General features: G+C 40.4%; 1 protein-coding gene across 3 annotated transcripts in view; it reads right to left on the reverse strand.

Moving 5' to 3' along the window:
- The window catches only part of LOC125895518 (carboxyl-terminal PDZ ligand of neuronal nitric oxide synthase protein-like), a 260,775-nt gene that overhangs the window by 57,872 nt on the left and 181,239 nt on the right, over window positions 1-21,664 (reverse strand). For all 3 annotated transcript variants that reach the window (XM_049587420.1, XM_049587419.1, XM_049587422.1), the window contains one exon: window positions 1,905-2,066. In XM_049587420.1, coding sequence (XP_049443377.1) covers window positions 1,905-2,066 — 162 coding nt within the window. The remainder of the gene's footprint in view (window positions 1-1,904; window positions 2,067-21,664) is intronic.

Consider the following 21,664-nt stretch of genomic DNA (forward strand, 5'->3'; position numbering starts at 1 on the left):
CTCTGAAAAGAATCGATCTTCTCATCACTACAGCAAACACATATTTACCTCAAGCTCATTAAAAACTAAGAGGCTCTGCATAGTAACTCAACCACACACCACAGCAAACCTACAAACACCACACTGTAATATTTTCTGAAGTTACACCACCAGTCGTCCTCTGCATTACCGGTGAAGTCATTTTAATCTGTGAAATTATAAATGCCAATTGGATAATTGATTCATCTCTGACATCCTTCAAATATTTACATCCTGAGAAGGGTGCTGCAGTTTCACAATTTATTGGCCCATACTTTTTGAAGGCTTTTTATTTCTAACTATTTACTTGAGAGCATGCATTTGAATGTATTTCTTCATCTTTGAAATTAAATTTTCTGTGGTGACAAGAGAAAATTCATGCTACGATTCAATCTGAACACGAAAGGGCCTGAAATGCCTGTGTTTAAGTGGACTGTTGCTAGCTTTTATATTATTCAAGAGGAAAATATGAGTGATCATGCTCTTATATGCACCACTCTACTTTACGTTAGTCTTCACTTACATGCTCCAAGCATCATAATGAATTCACACCTACATCTCACTAAAGTGCATGTTTACAGTTCACATGGATTTCATACACACAGTAAAACAACTTGTAGATCTGGCATTAATAGGGTATTTGGGCACAATGCCCTGCTGATTACAGAACTAGACTCTAATTGTCACTTGTCTATTTATATGTGTGATTATGTAAATGTAGGGGTATGCATATTTCTATTGGGTGACTGTGAGGGTGTGTTCTTGTGCGAGTGTATCTGTGTTCTTGAGGAATGGACAATAGGTTTGGGTAGTTTCACATCATTACAGTATAGCAGGGTATTTAGAAATCCCAATGGTATGATTTTCAGTAAATATTAATTTTTCTATTAAACTCATATGAAAAGGCTGTTTAGATGATGTACTGTACGTAGTGTACATCACACGCCACCACAGGTCAGTCCCTTCTGCTGGAACAGGCAGCTGAGCTACCAAACATGGCGACTGTCAGTGTTGGGGATAACGTTACAGGACTGTAAACCACCGGCTAGCAGCACAGAGAGAGGCTACTGGAAAAACAGCATATTTTCAGATATAATTCTGTGAATTAAGTGTTTATTTTGACCAAACTAGAGCTGGTAATTCTTGAAACTTTGGACTAACTATCTAAACTACTAACAAGACTTACTAAGACAGTTTTGGTGAATTTCATTTTGTTACTGTTGAGTTTGAGTGAAGTGAGCATTCGTGAGTAAACAAAGCTTGTCTTAGTTCACTAAAAATATTCATATATCATATACCGCACCATACAGTATGTCATATACTGTATACCCCAGAGAAATTTCAGGAAGGTATGAAGATGTGAAAAAAAAAGATACTGTCCCAGCCTAATGGACAATGCACACACTGTGGAAACAGATTTCCAGGTTGGGGACATTAAGTCTATTTCTCTACATAAAACACTGTCAGTGTACACATTATTCAGCTAATGTAAAGTAAATCCAATATTTTTTCAGTAATCATAGCTGATTTTGTTTCCTGCATTTATCAGCTTTTTGCCTTTAAATTTATTTTCAGGAGTATTGCGGCTGTCATTGTTCTAGTGATTTCAAATTAAACTATTTAATTGCAGAGGAACAGCAGTCAGTGCAACAGTTCCCACAGTACCACTCATTATGGTAATGACGATCACACCATGTGCAGGTATTAGGGGAACCTAAATTGTAATATCACTGAAAACAGTGAATTAGGCAAAGTATGAAATACATCTCTTACTTTGCCAGCTTTATAGCTACAGAGGGAGTGTGGAAAATGAGCATTCACAGCCACAAAACATTTAGAGTACTTGGGGAAAAAAGGGTGTGTTGGTGTATGTGTGATGGACGCACCTGTGCCACAGCCACTTGTGTCTGCTGCTGTTGCTGCTGGAGCTGCTGTTGGAGCAGCTGGATCTGGTGGTGGACAGACAGGGGGGCACCTGGTGGCAGTGTGCCCGATGCAGGGAGCAGCATCCTGGGGCTGGACATCAGCAGAGAGGCCTCCTCTGAAGCCTGAAACCAGGGAGAGGAGAACTAGATTAAGTCAATATTTAGTGACCAAGTAAAACGTTTAACAAGTAGCCAAAAACAGACTGCCTTTTCATTATCCATCATGTAAAACCCTGAACAGTTTGCCTGAAGCTGCTGCCTTGAAAGAAATATTTTTGAAAAATCTAATACTTCATTTTATTTCAGTTATTTTGATCTATTTCACAAACTTTTCCCTAAAAATGTGTCTGATCTTAAGCAAGTTAAGAAAAATTAAAATGAAGACTGATATCAGTTTTCAAAACTTGTGAAAAACTTGAGTTCACAAAAAGTTACAAGATTGAGGATGCAAATACACACAGGGAAAAAAAGAAGAAACTAATGAATAAAATAAATATAATCAGGACAAGCAATAGCATCAATAAAATGCCTTGGAGAACAAGTCATCATCAAAACAAGAATCTGAATTTGAAATGTAGAACTGCTGATTAGTTGCACCAGTGTGGAATGAGCGGTGCTGAGAATGCAGATCAGCGGCACTGAGATGCTTCACTCCAACAATAATGAGCTTTGGGACTCAGTTTTCATCCATCTAAGGCTATCAAGCATCCTAATTGTTTCAAGGCTCTAGTAACCAGTCACACATTGTGCCCTCTTCACCATTCATCCAGTCAAAAATATTTTTTGTTATGCAGACACGGTGCATTAATCACAAAATGGATAAGATAAGGAATAGGCATCATCTGATATTTAAAGGTAATTATTAAATCCAAGCTAGCAACAAGTGGAAGTATGAAAGAACCACATACAGTATGTAAAACACCTCATTGCTCCAAAGTGGACAATCAAATTTGATCTTCTACCGCTTCCCACTACCGTTGAATGAAAACAGGAATACAGTGAAGAACACACAAACTATGGCTTTGTCCAAATTTTCCTCCTGAACGTGGCCCATAAAAAACCCCCACCATAAGATGTATAGAGAACAAAACAGCCTTCTCCCAACACTGTTGAGACCTGCATTCAACCGATGCAGGATGTGCATCTCTTTGCCAGATGTCCTATGAAGTACATTTGGCACTGTTGGGAAGCCAGTGATGGATCACAACCAATTGGTCAGGTTGGTATTAAGGAGAAAGGTGGGACCTTAGGGGTATAACCTGAACCTCTAATGCATGTAATGACCAAAAGCCATCTAGCAAATGACCCACATAAAATAGATACATGGGGCATGGACGCTATGTGTTACATAGGCTGAACAGGGTGTTTACCTGCTGCACAGACTCTGTTGTTGCAGTGTGTGGTTGCTGTCAGCTTCACTGAGTACATATTGTGTTTTGCCAAGTGATGATGTTGTTGATTATGCAGGGGTTGGAAGTGTAGGCTATATTAATTGCTGCTGAATTAATTAACTGGATTGTTTTAAAGACAGGATGCACTGATTTATTTTAACCTGTAATGTAAAACACACAAGGTTGCTCTGCTGCTTTGCATTGCCTCTGGTACACTGCGGTGTTCATTTTAACCATTTTAAAACAGATTGTACTAATTTTTATACAATTCTATGTAGTTTTTTTATCTGTTGGAGGGCTGCAGAGCCACATGTGGAGAAATAAAAAATAAAAGAAATTTGCTGCATAAAAATAATGTTGAGCAGCTCGATGCCCACACAGGGAAGTGCAACTTCCATGGTCATTGAAGCAGCTTCATTTACTTAGCAGCATGCTGCAGCAGACATGCTGCGGTGCAACCATGTCCCATGTATTTGGCTGTAAGGGTTCATCTTCCATATGAAGGTTGTGTATGCTACATTAGAGCATTTATACAGCAGCAAACCACTATTATCTATGTAAAGATATAGTGGAGTAATGGCGTCCTGAGCAGAGAATGAAGTCATGCTCCCTCTGTGTGTGTTGTAATCAGTTTCAATGTTCTTTGTTGTGGTAGGCTGCGCATGTATACACGTGTGTATATCATTAGTTAGCTCATTGTCACCACTCTGCACTCTGCCAGCACTGTTGCTGCTGTGTAGTGCTGCTGTTTATAAGATAAGATAAGATAAACTTTATTGTCCCAAGTGGGAAATTTGTTCTGGGCACATAGTGCGACAGAGCTGCACAGCAGTTACAACCATTATATACAAACAAGACACACAATAGACAACCATGTAGTATGCATGGCGCAAATTTGAATAACATAGTAGTGCAATTATGGAGTTATTAACGTTAATTGCTGGTTGCCAGCTCAGCCAGCTCCTTGTTGAGAACAGTTTCCAGACAACTCATACATTCTGATTTTCGCATAGTGCCCCCTGATAGATTACAAAAGTCTTGACCCCATTTACACTGACTTATTATTTCAAGTGTCTCATAACAGAATAAAGCACCAAAAAACTTACATTTGGGAGGAGTAAAGATCACATATACATATTGGAGAGACAGATGACTCTTTTGCTATCAAAGCTTTAATTATTGAATAGCAGACACAACTAAGATATATACTTGACAAGTGGCCAGAAAGAAAGATTCAAACATTAATGGCATGACATGGACAATTTGTATGAAGTGTAAAATGGCTATTTCATTCCTCAACCAATTGAACATTTTTGTCATATGAAACATGTCGCCCTGTGATGCAAGACAAATCCAATCCAACCTTATTCAACAGGCACCAACAGAGTTGATGCAACAAGGGGAAACATGGAGATGAGACTGTTTATGAATGAGGATCATATTGTACTGGTAATCTATTTAACACAGCATAATTGCTTTTTATTAGTGAAGCACTAATGTTGGTTAGCCAGCAAATTCTTGTTGCAAAGTATTTTTTTTAATACACATGAAACAAAGAACTGTGCATTGCGTGCTTTCCATTGACTCTACAACTTTAGCTTTGTCGGTTTCTGCTGGTGTCACATGTACTTCTTCAGATCCACAGCAACTGGTCGCTGGATGTTAGGCATTTTAACATTTTAAAATTAGTCTCATGGCTGGCAAGTTTGCACAATTAAGGCGTTGACTGAATCCGAACTATGTCACCTCACTAAGGGGGGATTCAAGGCACTTCAAAGCGAGTGGAGTCACAACGCCAAATGACAAGCGGCAAAGAAGTCGGCACCTGACTGAAATGAACCTGAACCTGCCTTAAGGAATCCATGCCAAAAGACTTCACCATCTGTCTCTCCTTAAGCACCTTCTGGTGACAAAGAAAATGATGCAAGCATACACACACACACACACACACACACACACACACACACACACACACACACACACACACACCATGATAGGAATATATGACTGATGGCCTGTCTGAGCCAGATCTTTTAGGTTAATGAGAGGAAATTATCCAAGCAGACAGGTTGTTTGGTGCCATCACATAATGAATAGCAAGGCAAAAGGCTGTGTGTGTGTGTGTGTGTGAAAGAGAATTTGACTCCTCAGAAACATGTCAGATCACAAAAAATGAGCCCACTCTCTTGAAGTGCCTGTTTAAAACAGACACATCATTCACCTTTTTCACAGAAGCTACTTGCAGACACATGAACCGACACTCAGCCCGCTGAGTAAAGGATGTTAAACAAGATTGCTGCTTTCCCTTTGAAACAGCGAGTGTTGTCAGGCAAGCAGGGAAGGTTCAGTGACTGGAAGAGTGAATAAAATGATTCAACAGTCAAACTAACAGAGAGGAGGAATGGTGACATGTTTGGCTTTCAAGCACGGTGGACACAGGAACAATTCTCAATTATAGAAACAGAAAAAGAAACAGACTATCAGCAGCAGCATAATATGATACAACACAGATGGAAAGGAAATCCCATTTTAATATACATTTGAGCAGTCTTCCACAACATTATCCCATAAAAACATCTCTTTTACAGTTCTCTCCCACCAGTTCTTATAATAATAGTAGTTTAGCCAATAACCACTTATATAGATATAGTCAGTGTTTATGAGAACAGCCATAAAACATAAAATCCTTTTAAGCCTAGGGGAAAAACAAAGCATTCGTTATCATGCCGTGGCTTTCTGCGCGTCAAAAAAACGTAAAAATCCAGGGGTATTGTTCAACCTGGATGTTTTTCCCCATGTTTTGTGTCAAAGTGATTAATGGGAAAACATTTTCTGAAATTGGTCCAGTATTGACAAGAGCAGAGGCCAGGCTGCAAAGTAAACACCCAGGGCATGTTCGCACTGTCAATTTACATGCACTAAAGTGCTTCTTTTGCCACCAACATGCTCAGATTGATATAAATGTTTGACAAGATTATTAAAAGGATCCTTTTTAACCAGAAACAGCCCCAATATCACAATCATCAAACCCACCAGACTCCATTTTAATTAAGAACAATAATTTTCAATCATTCAATCATCAATCACCTACTATGGTTTGGTTAAAATAAACCCTTTATTCACCCAGTTAGATATGACAATATGCTGGCTTGATACATGCTAAAATTACTGTTCATCAGGGATGCGCCAATTTTTAAATTCTGGGTCGGTACCAATATCAATGTTTAAAATAACAATTTTGCTGGTAGCCCCTATTAATGTTATTTTATTGCTGTTTATTTTTGTTGTGATTTGTTCCCACTTTTGTGCAGGGGAACAAAGAAATATACATTATACAAACAAAAAAAAAAAAAAAATGAACCGTTTTTAAGAAATTAAGCCCTTCATTACACTTCCTTTGAATTAGCATAAATCCAATCAAACAAATATATGAAACAACCAATGATATAACCTTTAACATGGAAATATTTTTGAAAAAATACTTCAAAGGCCTTTGTGAAATATATGTCACAATTCACGCTCTAATATCTTTTTCATATTGCTGTGAAAACATCAACAAATTTCTCCTTCTAACAGCTGTATTTATTCAAGTTTCTCCCCAAAAACTACATTTTACAAGATTACATTGAACATATCATGAGAATGTAATAATTTACCTTTGCCTAATATTCATTTTTACTGAACAGAGCGTGAACGCAGCAAAGTGTAACTCAAGGCAACGTCAGTGGGGTGTTAGCTCTAAGCAGCTGGTGGCTGCAACTAACACTAACCAGCTCTCCTCCTGCTGAATTGAAGACGGATTTGTTGTTCACAATGTAGTAATATCAGGAAATCAACAAGGCACATCTCCTGACTACAGTGACTTTACTGTGTCCTTTCATCTCAGTGGCATCCCAGGGAAGATCTCTGTTTGTCCTTAACACATTTTCTATTGTCCCTGAAAGGAAGGGACACTTGCTGCTACTTGCCACCTCATCACACAACAGTGACATCACAGAGCTCATCTCATTGTATTCTTCTTGTACATGCTCATTAATTTAAGTTTTTGGCTACTAGCTTCGAGCCCTGCTTTTCAGCCTGTGCAAAATTAATGTGACACAACAAAAAAACATCAGCCACTGCCATCGGTGAATGTCATCTTATTTGTGGATAGGTGGATGGCAGTCAACAAAGAGAATAACTGATGCCAATTTTTAGCCAACAGATTGGAGCACCCCGTTCATTTATATGGAGTCTGGTGGTTTGACAATGGTGATTTCAGGGCTGTTCCTGGTTGAACAAAAGGATCTAACACTTTATCCAAACAGTGTGAGATTATTTAGCCACTGGTAAAAATTATCAGCCTCCAAGGACCTGAGGTTCTTGAGTTTGCAAATCTCTGCTCGATAATGTTCAAACACATTGACAAAACTTGGGCTAATGACATTGAGTAACCTTAGTCCTTAGGTCACACGTGAAAAGAAGTGGTTTGTACGTGGTGTTGTCTGACCACGTTGGAAATCAAAAGTGTTCAAAGTAGTTTCAAACAGCCACAGTGGAAGGTGAAGTGAGGAGCCAGTTAAAATGTGGGGATATTTTCAGACAGTCTCTACTGGAAGGCATATACAGTGTTGCACTCAGTTCATGTGCAATGTGACAGACATAGTTGTGTCAAGAATGAAAAAAAGAGAGCTACAGAGATGAGTTCAAACCCAGGCCATCTCCACACAGCTGGCCAGTCACTGCGTGAAGAGGGTATGAATGTCGGATTGTCGGAGCCCGAGAGTCACAGAAATGGTCGGGCAGCAAAAAACAACAAAGACCAGGAGTGAAATACAAGCTAATGATGAAATCTTCCCATCTGCAGCTGAAGACCCAGAGTTTGGTAAAATGTAGCCTGATAAATAGACTTGACAATTTGTCCCACTTCATTCATTTGAATCACTGAACACATCACAGACGTCTGGAACCACCGGGCTGGTAAAACCGAACCAGAGTGAGATTGAAATTTGAGCTTTAAAGGAGCAACCAAAATATATACAGAGCGGACGAAACAGCAAGGTAATGGTGAATATTTTCCCCTTCTGGGCCAAACAGAATATTTCACTGAAACATGTCACCTTGTTTTGACCCATAATTATACTGTCCCCTTGAGCCAATCACATTAATTTCAAAAATGCCACAAAATGTGCCCAAACAGCTATGAAGATTGGATGGCAAATTATTCTCAGGGACTGCATGATGCCTGGAGTGTCTTCTCAAAAAAAGATGACAGCACTAGAAAGGGTTGCGGCACATGAAAAAATGTCCTAAGGGATGTTTACTAGGGCGGGAAAATACGGGTGTGTGAGGCTTTCAGTGGATGAAGATTCTAGAGAAACACGACATTTGTGTATATCTTTTTGTATGAATATTTTAAAAAGTCTGTTAATAACAAAAGCATGATGAGATCAATCATTTTTCAAAGTTGGTTAACTTGAAGGTTTCATGTAGGACAGACGACTGAGTAAATTAACTTCAATGATGGATGGGTGGATGACAATGATCCACAGTGACCAATTTTCATTAGGAGAGATGAGCACTGAATCCAATATGAACGCTCATGTATGAATTAGCCCACACACTCTCTCTCATACACACAAACAGAGTAAGCTGTTTGTTGAGTGAAGACTTGTATATTCAAACACTGTTTTAGCCTTTCTACCCTCTTAACTTGTTTACCGCAGTCAAAGCCAATTACAGAAGACAGCAGAGTAGAATATGCAAACTGAGCAGGGGAGTTAGAGAAGATGGAGTAAAACGGCCTACCACTGAAATTCCTCATGATAACTGCTCGAGTCTGGCCTGCCGGAGGGAAACTCTTGCTATTACCATCTAATTCCCACACATGCACATGCTAATACAGGCTCTTAGCAGGCAGCTGGAGTCTTCCTTTATCTTTTTGCCTCTTGTTATACTCATTGAGGGACAGAGAGAGGCAGGGAAGAAACCAGGCAAGAAAAAGAGGGTTTACAAGAGAAAGGTGGAAGTGACACAGAAAGGAAACTAAAGATAGATGACACGAGATAAAGGAAGTCTTTATTTCTCTTCCTCCAGCTGTGACTGCACTAGCTGTTCTCTGTCTGTCAAGCAGACTGTCCCCTCCCACATACAAACGCACACGCACACATGCAATAAAACACAGAGAGGTTCGACTGGCTCTGGCTTCCTTCACCGCTGACAGCCTCAGCCTCAGATTTACAACTTTATCAAGGGCTCTCGAGAAAAAGCCTGGGAGATCACTCTACTGTGACTCTGCCTGTAATATAACACCATATCATCAACTGTAACATTTACTATATGGTAGTAAAGAGGATCTAGTGAATATGTTCACATTAAGCTTTGACACCCTGAAGTATTCCTGTTTATATAAATTAATCTTTTAACATACATTAATACTTCCACACCATGTTTGAGTTTGTAACAGTAACTTCTTTTTAATACAGAGTTGGGCTGTGAGATTTGTGTATTTGTACCAAACCGTCACTGTCAGGGGGTCACAGTTCAGTGCATGAAGCCGCATGCAGAATACAGGATATGTAGACCAAGGCATGTAATATGAAAATAAGCAAGAGTGACTTGCTCAGAAACTTTCAGCCATACACTGTTAGCAACATGTGCTGAGGTTAGTACAAGTGGGTTGGCATGCAAGTCACTCATAAACAGCTCTAGCTGGAAGACCTGCCTACAGGCTCCCGGTCAGCTACAACAGCAGCTGAGAGAGTTGTACAGAAGAAAAGGTAGGTGTGTTGACATTGCTCCAACACTATGGAATGTGAATGAAAACCCATCCAACATGCTAACACGCATTCAGTGGCATCACCCAGGCGTGCTGATCACTGGAGTGAAAAATGTTTGGGTGTATTTAATGTGTACATATAGCCAAGGTAAAATGAATTGAAACACTCCTCCTAATGCACCAGTTTAACTTTTTATTATTCTATGTATTTCATATTTTTAATTTTATATCATGAGAGGTGCTTGTCAGTTTTATTGCCTGTTTTAATCTGTTGCCTGCTGGGCTGTGTTTATTCATTATTTATACAGTGTAATACAGAAAGGTTTGAAATGTTCTTTTTTATTAAGGAGGACAGTTTACCAAAGTTGCCAGTGGGAAAATGTCACCTCAGACCCCACCAGGAGAATTGTGTCTGGCTTTGAATCTTGCACTGCAGTATTTTCTAAATAAATGAAAAGAAACAGATCCTTATGGATTTGGGTTTTTTTCCCACTATGGTGCAATGGTACACCTTTGTGTACCGTTACACCTCTAATACAGAGGCAACAGACTGTGATCTCAATAAAAGAGGCAAGTTCTACTGCCACCTTGAGATTTTTGAGGTCAAATTGTGCCCATGATGTACAATGTCTACCATGAGAGCTGTCATTTTTGGCAGCAGCAGGCAGTTCTTTTCGGCAAAAAAGCTCTAAAACCCACCGTAAACTATCTACATGCAGACTAAATGGCAGACAAAGATAGCGACTAGCTGGAGAACATAGTGGAGAATGTAGCAGCTAAGAAGCCAGATATTTCCCTCAGGACTTGGTGGAGACCAGCCCCTGAGGTAAAAGGAGAGCGAATATTGGACTTTTATTAGCCAGGTACAAAGGCACACAACTCTAAATGAATGCTAATGCTGCTCTGTGTCTGCTGGATGTGTATCGAGGTAACAGTATGCTAACAAGTTTGTCATACTATCTCAAAAGAGATAACAGTATTGTATTTACAGCTTCTTTTCCCTGCCCACAAAGGACCACCATAAACTAGAATTACTGTCTCGTGGTTGTATGCCTCTGCGCACCAGTCAAGTTGCAGTTATATTTTACATCTATGTCTGTAAAAAGATGGATGTCTCACACTGTCTGTCTACACAATCAGTACAGCTTCCAGGTGGGCACCAAAGATTAAAGTCACCATTTCAGTATCTGACCAAATTTAACCTCTTCTGTTCCTGGGTTAAAATGGCGAATAATGGACAGAAACGTGATCTGCAGAACACTGTCATGTCACAGTGAAGTTGACCTTATTCCTTTTGGATATAAAATGCCATCAATTCCTTATAGATGTATTTTGTAAAATTTGTCATAATCAACATGCCTGAATTCTTGAGTTTTGGCCAAAAACATGACTTGTAAGGTCACAGTGAACTTGACCTTTGACCTTCTACCACCAAATTGTAATCAGTTCATTGTTCACTTCTGTCCAAGTGGACATTTGTACCAAATTTGAGGAAATTCCCTCAAGGCGTTCTTGAGATATCATGTTCACGAGAATGAAACAGACAACAGGTAACAATAGGTGACCTTTACCTTTGACCTACAACCATCAAAATGAGTTCATTGTTGAGTTCAAGCTGACAGTTCTGCCAAATTAAAAAAACAAAACAAAAAAAAAAAAACGAAGCAAATTTTTATATTTTTACAAGAATTAGACAGATGGATGGACAACCCAAAAACATAATACCACAGCTGTTGCCGGTGCAGAGGCATAAAACAATGAATATAATTTTAACTTTATAAATGTTACCATGCAACAAATGCTTACAAAAAAGAAAAGAAAAAAGAAACTGACCAACAAACTGTTTGACTTTTTCGTATGCAGCACACTGAAATGCGCTTTGTGATGTCCTTCGCTTCGTTTTATCCAGGGAGCCACAGCAACAGATTATAATCATGATTTTTGAAATCTAACTGTCTGAACTCTTTCACTCAAGCCGAACTGTGGCACTGAACATCTTGAGGATGCACTGCATTCTGGTCTCTTGAGGGGACTATTCATGGTAACCTTGCTATCAGGTTAATGCTGTCACTTTGAGACATTTCTCAATAGAATCTGCAATCTTTGTCTAGTTGTTTGGAGGGATTAATGAAAGTATTAGCAATGCATAAAAAATTCACATCATAAATATACAACTTAACTTGTTTCTTAATGTTATGGGGTAGATTTTTATCTAATGCAAACAATGATATGCTCACTCAGAGCACATTTTGCCAAGGTCTTATAATAGATAAAAGATATTTTCACAGAAAAGCCAAGTATCTCTTGGTTTTGGCCTTCTCAGTGTGAGCAGGCTCTCTGGTCAAGGTAAGTCGAATTTTCAACAAACCATTCCACAATCACTAACACGTAGTTGAGTGACCTTTTAGAAAAGACCTTTCCTATCTTTTTCTAAATGTATGGTCTAGAGGCTGGACTCAGAGCTTGTTAATGAATATCTGCACCTGTGCGACAAATTTGAGGATTTGTGTGCCCTGATATTATCTCAGCTGCCTCTTGCTGCTCTTTCACCACTCCCAAGTTATTCTAAATGCCATTCTTGTTTCCCTAGCTCATGGTTGCCTCATTAATTCCTAATGATGTCATACAGTCACACAGGTGGTGGCATTAGATCACATTTCCATGCAGTTAAAGCTGTGGTTTTTGGTGAAGTCCTCAGTGCTAACAGCCCTGTTGGATTTGATTCTAGGTGTTTCATCAGTGACTGAACAGAAACGCTAGGTGAATGCAATGAACTAGCTGCTGGGATAATAAACTGCAAGTCTCCTCAGCTGCAGGTCAGGACTGTGAGCTGCTAAAATAATATGTTGGCTTGAACTGGGAATGGCTGGTGTGATTCTGGACTGAGTCAGAGAAAACTGGTATTTGAAAGGTTTGATTAGCACTGACCTGGAACCAGATACTACATATCATGGTCCTGCATTTCTGGAAGAAGTTTAGAAATTCAAACTCATTGGGTTGCAGGAAATCTTCTTAGCAAACTGTTAGATTTGAGGTTGTAAAGTAACAAAAAGTATTGTTTATGCTCTGACAGACAAATGCCTTTTTATTTGAAGTCAATACAAACCATGTATACCTGGTCCATGGCTGGAGTACTTGTGATTATGTCACTTTTTTCCAGCTCACAGTTTGCTATGAAAATCTATCTTCACATAGTGAACTTAGCAAAATGTTAAGTCACAGATACACAAGTATACGGTAAAGATTTAATTAAACCGTAGTTTAGGGATGAATAAGTTTTAAACTGGGGCAAGACCAAACCAAGTCTAGTCTTTGATTACAAAGAAAACTTGCTGCCCTTCGGCATCCAGCAGCACAGGGCCTCTAGTTAGGGTGATGAAGCACAGCCAGAATAAACTTAACAGTTAATCAGTCCAGATTCCTCAGACACCCTCACAGTCACAGGAGCTGTGCATGTGTGTCATAAACTAAATAAAAATAATGTATGTAGCCACTGAGCCACCTGGACTCTTGTTTTGAAACCTTGAGTTCAGCATTTTGGAGGTTGCCATGTTTTGGAGTTTGGGAGCCAGAATAACCATATATGGAGAAGAGGATGCTGCACAAAACGCACACAACAGTGTTTCCCCTAGGATGGAGTTGTAGCAGCGGAGGTGAAGCACACGCATGAAAAATAATTTTCACATGCATGAAACTTTTTTGTATGCTTGCAAAGCACAGCCTGCTGGGATGTTTCTATGTATCTACTGGCACCAGAAGGGCTCTTTAGGACTAAGTACATATAGTACATTTGTGCACAGTAATGAGCAGGTGAAATGTCTGTCGAGCTTACATATGAGGTGTCTCAAGATTTAGGAACATACAATTTTATTGAATATAATAAAGTAAAAAGTCACTTGACATGCTGCTGTTTTGTGCTATGACCTATTCAAGTGTTGGAGATTGTTATTTACGTGACAACGCCTGAACGCAACACAAGCTCAGCACGAGTGCCATGCTGAGCTGCTGTGCGAGCAATGTGTTTGTCTGTGCGTAACAGCAGTCTGTTGGTTATTTACACACTGTCCATTTCAATAACTTTGTCAGCTGACAAACTGCACCGGGCTCGGGGTCAGGTTTGGTCAGGAAAATGTGGCCCGAGCCGCTCTAGCGTGCTCACCTGTGTGTGTGGCGGAACTCCGCCGTTCACGATACAGAGAGCAGAGGAGAATTGTTAATGCGTGACCATGTAGAGACAGAAATGACACGATGACATAACACCATAAATAGTATATTGTTATGTTATTATATGAAGCGTCCGTCGCGCAAAATAATATCAATGGGGGCTGTGGGCAGAACATTGTTACGTGTGCCTGTGACTTCAGGCAGAGAGACCGCTGCATCAGAGCCGAAGGAGCACGTTTTATAATACGTTTATTTTATCAATTAGTTATTAGCTTTTACTACTTTTAGCAACTTGCCCAATCGGGCAAGTGAGTTGTTAGTTTACATGCCCGACCTTGAGTTTTACTTGCCCCGGGCAATCCTTATTGTTGAGCCCTGCATTACATTGGAGGAGAATGACTCTTTTTCGAGGCGAATGACGTAACTAACCGTCCACGCTAAAGCCTGCCCTCCTCCCTTTACTCCTTCTCCCCTTACTATAAAACCATTCTGTCCGTAGTTATCAAACTGATAGCGAGTAGGTTGGATCAGAGCAGAGAGAGTAGTAGAGCAGAGAGAAGAGCTAGTAATTTGTCGAATTGTATTGTTAGTAGGGCTGCCACGATTAGTCGACGAATCGATGACTAATCAACTATTAAAATAATCGGTGACTATTTTAGTAGTCGACTAATCGGTTTGAGTCATTTTTCATAGAAAAGTACTATAAAAGTACCCCAAAATACTCTTACTGCAGCTTCTTACGTTCAGATATTGGCAGCTTTACACACTCTCCTGTGACAGTGAACTAAAACCCTTTGGTATGAGTATGAAACTAGAACATTAGATGACGTAATTTTGGGGTTTGGGTGAGACAGACTGACATTTTTCAACATTTTAACACATTTTTCGATGAAATGATTAGTCGACTAATCGAAGAAATAATCGACAGATTAGTCAACAATGAAAATAATCGTTAGTGGCAGCCCTAATTGTTAGCATAGTGTATTTTAGTGTAGGTTTACAGTTAGTAGTGTGTGTGTGTGTGTGTGTGTGTGTGTGTGGGTGTTCCAAGCCACCATTGGCACAATGAAAAGCCCTCTCTCCTCTCCCTGCAGCGAGGGACAATCTTCACTCCGCCCCCTCCCTTTGTATCAGACTGTAAACATGTTTATTTCTGCTGTAAAATTGAGCATTTTAAGATGGGGGTCTTAGGGGATTGACTTGATTTTAAAGCCAGCCTCAAGTGGCCATTAGAGGAACTGCAGTTTTAGGCACTTCCTTGTTTGCATCATTTTTCAGCCCTGAAGGTTGCCACTTGATGTGTTTGGTCTATACTCTGGTACTAGTGTATTTGTTATGGATAATAAAAAATTAAATGTGCAAGTATACTTGTTTTTCTTTTTAACTAAATCCTGATTCTGAGACATAAAGAAATTATACTTCTACATCTATAATAAGATGTGATTTGTGTTAGAACAGGATTAGTTTGCCACTGTTTCCGAGGGTTTTTAACTGTCCATTTTGTGCTATCTTTAAAGGCTGCTTTGTATCTCAGAGTTAAAAGCAGCTGAACAGATTTGGGAGGTCAAACTCTGAAAGATGTTCATAACTCTGGGTTTCAGTAGAGAAATGGAGTGGTACATGATTGCCTAAATCTTCTATGAGAAACGTCTGCACTGAATACTCGAACATTTCTGGCAAAAGATACTGAATGTCAGCACAAAATGCAGGCTAATGGAGCGGAAAGTCAAGTGATAGAGGCATAGAGAGAGGAAGAGAGACGTGTGGAAGTGAACGTGTGTATGATGATTTGAGCCAGTGTACAACTCGTTCAGCCAGTCCCATGAAATATTTGGGTTCCCTTTCAGAAAAACAAAAGCAAGGCTGATTTAAAAACCTGACCTATACTGGACTGCCTCAGCTCTGTCTAGGGTCAAAAGGTCACTGTTTTACACTTCTCATAGAGTAATACTCCTTGTGATTTACTATCAGCTGAAAACTCATAGGAAAACATCTGCATATGCAATGCTCACAGTGTGCTGCCTCCTACACGGGATGAAACAAGGTCAACATACCATACCATATTCATGTACTGTATAGAAGCAGAAGCTTAAATGTGGTCAGAGGCCATGCTTGGCTTGGTTACTTCCCCAGGACTCCGATCAACAAAGTCAAGGGCAAAGTGAGGTGACTTCTTGTCCAGGAAGAAGTTTGAGCAAGCGTGGAAGAAGACAGAGTAAGTAGGATGGTGGGATGGTGAAACAGCAGGGGACAATGGGAATCTGCAGAGCAATGGCGGGTCACATGGGATAACATCCTGCGGGCAGACTACTTCCAAGTCTGATTTCTGATCCAGGCTGTGTACAATGGCCTACCAAGCCCAGCTAATCTCCACTTCTTGGGCAAGAGGGAAACACCATCTTGTGCTCTGTCTTTGGGAGAGGATCCCTTGAACACATCTTAAGTAGCTGCCCAAAGGCCCTTGCAGAAGGCTGCCACCACTGGCAGCATGATCAAGAGCTGAAAGCAGTGGTCACCACCAGCAAACTCCATCACCCAAAGACAATCATCGCCTTTATTACAGGTAGAGAGAAAAACATTCCACAACCAAGATCAGCAACTAGCCTCCTAGGCATAGCAGCCGACTGGCAACTCAGAGGTAATCTTGGCAAGCAACTGTGGTTTCAGGAAAACATCACCCCAACAACCCCTGTCCAGACATGGCTAACTTTTCTGATTCCACCAAACAAGTGATCATGGTAGAACTAACTGCACCCTGAGAGGAGCACATGGATCAAGTCCAAGAGTAGAAATGTACCAAGTATGAGAAGTTGACAGAGCAGTACATGAGGCAGGGCTGTAACACCCACTGTAAACCTAACGAGATCGGATGTCGGCACTGTGCAGGCTGGTCACTCTGCAGGGTCCTCGCAAAGCTGGAAACAGTGGGGCCAGCTAAGAAGAGGGGCATCAAGAATATCGACAATGCTGCAGAGAGAGCCACTAGGTGGCTCTGGTGGAGGAGGGAAGCCCCGTGGTCAACTGCTGCTGGGATGGTTGGGTTTTTGGCAACTGGCCTTATGAGTCTGCTGGTTGGCAGCCTGAAGGCGTACAACAACTTTACAAGTCCACACACACACACACACACACACACACGATCACTTGCTAAGAAATCAAATCATCACACTGCAGGGCTATCAAGAGACGTTACTCCAGCTGGGAAAAAAAAAACCTTGGACCTCGTCTCTCCAATATAAATGGGTCAAGTGATATTCTCACACAAACCCACTGAGTTTACAGTCAGTGAAAAGTTGAGAGGCTGCATTTTTATTGCCTGCTTGTGTGTGAGGAGTATTGGAAAGATAAGTCTCTGTCCTGCAAGGCTGCTGAGGAGACAACCAGTGAAAAAGTGTGAGTGTGTGTGTCCCTGAGGCAAACGGGTCATGAGTTAAGGCTGAGGAGGACTGGATGTTATTGTTAGCTGTGGGTAAAAGGATGGAGAACAGAGGGAGATTCTAGATGAGGGGTTCTCAACCTCTCTAGATGTGAGGCCTGACAATGTGGCGATGCAGGGTCTCCCAGATAAGTAAGTGGTAGGTTGGGCATCTGTGACCAAACTGAGTCTACTTTAATGGCTCTGACACACCAAGCTAATGGTTGGCCATCAGTCAATGCCAGGCCATTAGTGAGCTTCTGTCACTCTAGTTTTTGTGGTGTGTCCCCCACCATTGGTACTCGTCGTGCCTTGCTGGCTTTTTTTTCCAGCCAATTCAGCATGTTCAATCAGTGGTGGAGATGGGGGAGCCCGTCTGTGAGTGAAATCACTCTGAGTGGCAGTTCAGCTGAGCACACAAGATGACAAATGGAAGTGAGGAAAGCAAACAAACAACTAAAGTCAAGAGGGTGCAAGATCAAAACAAACTTGTTATATTAGGTAAGACTGTGTTTTTAACCACGGAGCTCTTTAGCAGAAACGGCTCATAATTGTTTGTGTTATTGTTTGTTTCCACACTGCAAATATCCTTTGTTCTTTTAACATCAGGTTATGCTGTTAATGTGCTAAATGGCTGACTAGCGTCTTGAATCCATCCTGTTGGCCTTCCGGTTTCCTTTTGAATGACGAATACAGACTACTGCTGCCTGCTGGTATGGAGAGTTATTTTCTCTCATGCAGGAGCAGAACGTACATGCTAGTTAGAAATTGGCTGTAGTCTCATGGTGTGGTCAAGTGTAGACTCACAAGTCAGTCTTTAGACGCTTTGCATAACTAAAGACTGATGTCTTTCTCCCTGATTTTGTGTTTAGATGGGTGGATACAATTTCAGAGTTTAAAAAAACTCTCTACGTTGCAGAACCAATAGTAAATCTGCAGGGCGGTCCTTCAGTGGCTCGCTGAACTCTTGTGCTCGTAAACATAGCCTGACTGCGTTAAAAGTTTTAAACAAAGTCGCTGTAAGTCCTTCATTTCCACAGTCTTGTGGACTGAGCACACGTTTGATAAAACAGAGTTAAATCTCTCGGCATCCATTTTCAAGCTCTCTGTGTGTTTGTTTCCTTGAGGACGAGAAAAGGGGGAGCGCACATTTCTGGGAGGGCGTGTCCTTTTAAAAAATGCTAGAGGCGTTGCTTTGTTGCTGGCCGTTTTCTCCGGTGTGTTAAACACACTTTGGAAAGGAGTGTCCCCAGACTATCAGAAGGCGGAGATCTCTGATTGTCTGGTGGCGAGACTAGGTCAAGTGCAACTTTTTTGGCTGAGACACAGGCGACATGAGGCGACACAACAGTTGGCCTTTGTCGCCACTAGTTCTTTGATGTCATTTCGGTGTGTCTAGGCCTTAAAAGATCCTCTCCTGACATGTTTTAAATCATGTAAAAAATAATCTGCTTTAAATACCATTTGCTGTCTGATTCCGGTTGTCCCTCATTGGACCCTTGCATATGTGTTGGACAAAAGAAGTATTCTCTTCAATGAAGAGTCCATTGCCTCCAGTGTATGTGCACTGGGACAGATTTAAATATCTCCCATGCCTAACTTCCTAATGTTAATCTTCTGGCACTGCAGAATGTTTTCTAGCTTTAGGAAAACTTTGATTTCTACCTTTTTATGTTTAACTCAACTTCCTCCTCACACGTTCCTCCTACACCAGTCTTCATATCATCACACTTGTCCTGAGGCCGGTGAGTAATCATACGTGTGAAAGCAGCATTCAGGATAACTGAAGTCTCACTGTAAAAAAGCAGTGACGACCTAAGCTTTACAGGGTATCTGCAGGTTTCAGTAAGTTAAATTTAAGACTTTTAAGACCTTTTTAATGCCACCTTGAATGGAATTTAAGACCGAAAAAACTATAAATATAAGCGATGGTTGGGGGATCCCGCTGTACTATAACCAGTGCTTAATTTGTAAAATTAGAAGTGGGGGAACACTTTTTTAAGAGGCACCCGAGCCGCTTCACTGCGCAACTCCGAATGGAATGGTTTTGACATCTAGTGTTGTCACGGTACCAAAATTGGGACCCACGTTACGATACCAGTGAAAATATCACGGTTCTGAGCAGTATCATGATACCACAGCAAAAATGAGGCAGATGTGCCTTTTGTCATTTATAAAAAGATAAATCACTTTTCTATAATACATTAATGATATTTCAATGGAATAAATTACTTATTGACTTAATCATACTTCAAAAACAGCATCAATAAGTGATTAACATAGGGGGGGATCAAAATAAAATAAATAAATAAAATAAAAATCAACCAGCCACCCTCCTCCCCTGACAAGTAAAGAACAGTCCCTTCATAAGTAAAGAACAGTCCCTAAAGTGTGGTGAGGTTTGTGGGCCGTTACCTGCCACAAAGAGAGAAATGTGAACAGCAGTCATGACGCCAACAAAAGAGGAAATTAGGCTACTGGACCTGGGGTCGGATTTCTCTGTCGCCGCCGGTAAGCCGTTATTTTGCGCCCCAGAGCCGCCGTAGGCTATTTGACCACCGTATTCCTGTCTGTGACCCCCATTCAACCCACAACCGGCATGATTCGCTTTTCGTTTCTGCTGCTGGTTGAAATCTGGACTCGCACTGCGTGCTGAATGATTTATTTTGCTGGCACAAAACTATTTTTAGTCGCAAATGCGAGTAAAATGCTCGCATGTAGAGCTCTGTGGAAAACAAATCACTGCCGACAAGTAAAAAGTCATAAATAATAACTTTCACTGCTCAAAGATACTCACACGTCTGGAAAACAAACCACTACAGCAGCATATTGAGTGCCAGGTGGCCAGTGCGCCATTAAGCCCTTTTCACACAGAGCGCGCAAAGCGCAGACCTCCGCCGACGAACCCATTCACTGTGTATGTGCTACCGCCAGTGCGCGCCGTTATTGGACGGCGCATGGACACTCACAGAAAAGTGCTGCGAGAATAAAAAAAAAAAAGAAAAGAAATAAAGTAAATATTCCTTCCGCAACAATTTTAAGACCTTTGAGTAATGAATTTAAGATCAATTTAAGACATTTCTAATGAATTTAAGACATTTTCAGGCCTTACTTTTAGATACATGAATTTAAGACTTTTTAAGACTTTTCAAGGATCAGCGGGTACCCTGCTTTAACAGCACGGGGCAGACATTCATATTTTGGCACTGACGCTCTGTCGTGCACTGGGCTCATATTTGGAGGGTGGTTTATAATGATACAGTGCATCACTAGAATTTTAAGTGGTCAGTTTCCTGTATGCATACCAATTGCTCCAACATTAATAGCATTCATACTGATCCAATTAAATAAATTGTTTATTTAAAAGAAGAACATGACCAATTTGTAAAACAAATCAACTGACAAAAACTATAAATTGCTAATGAATAGTTTGGTGAGAAGCAAAACAAAAAGAAGAGTTCACACCTGTACCATCATTCCTACTTCTTTTTGATAACAACTGAATACTGAGATCACTGTCGTGATCAGTTTTAAGATATGAAATACACTGGATATAAACACATTATTCAAGAGAATGAGCCAGACTGCAGTGTTTGTTATACCCCAAATACAAAAAATTGAACAACTTTGTATGATCAACTATTCTCAGCAGTGGGAATAAATATGTTAATGAATGATCAAACAACAAATGGCACTTGAGTTGCATCGACCAATTATGAGAAAATGGCACTGTGCAAAAGGTCCCAGTGTAAAAGCTTCCGTTACATTTTATGTGTGAAGCACAACTTTCAGCTGTATGTTCAAAAACAGCATCTGACCTTAAGTATTTATGAAGACAGGCTATCTGGCTCAGACAGATCCACACTGACATAATACTAAATAAACCAACAAAGCAAACCTAAAATGTAGATTAAATTCTCTTAAAACAGAAATAATCTGTTACTGTGATTTAAATTGATTTACTAATTTACTGAAACTGTTACTTTATCCACACAGC

This window comes from Epinephelus fuscoguttatus, linkage group LG10, assembly GCF_011397635.1.
Source record: "Epinephelus fuscoguttatus linkage group LG10, E.fuscoguttatus.final_Chr_v1".
Lineage (NCBI taxonomy): Eukaryota > Metazoa > Chordata > Actinopteri > Perciformes > Serranidae > Epinephelus > Epinephelus fuscoguttatus.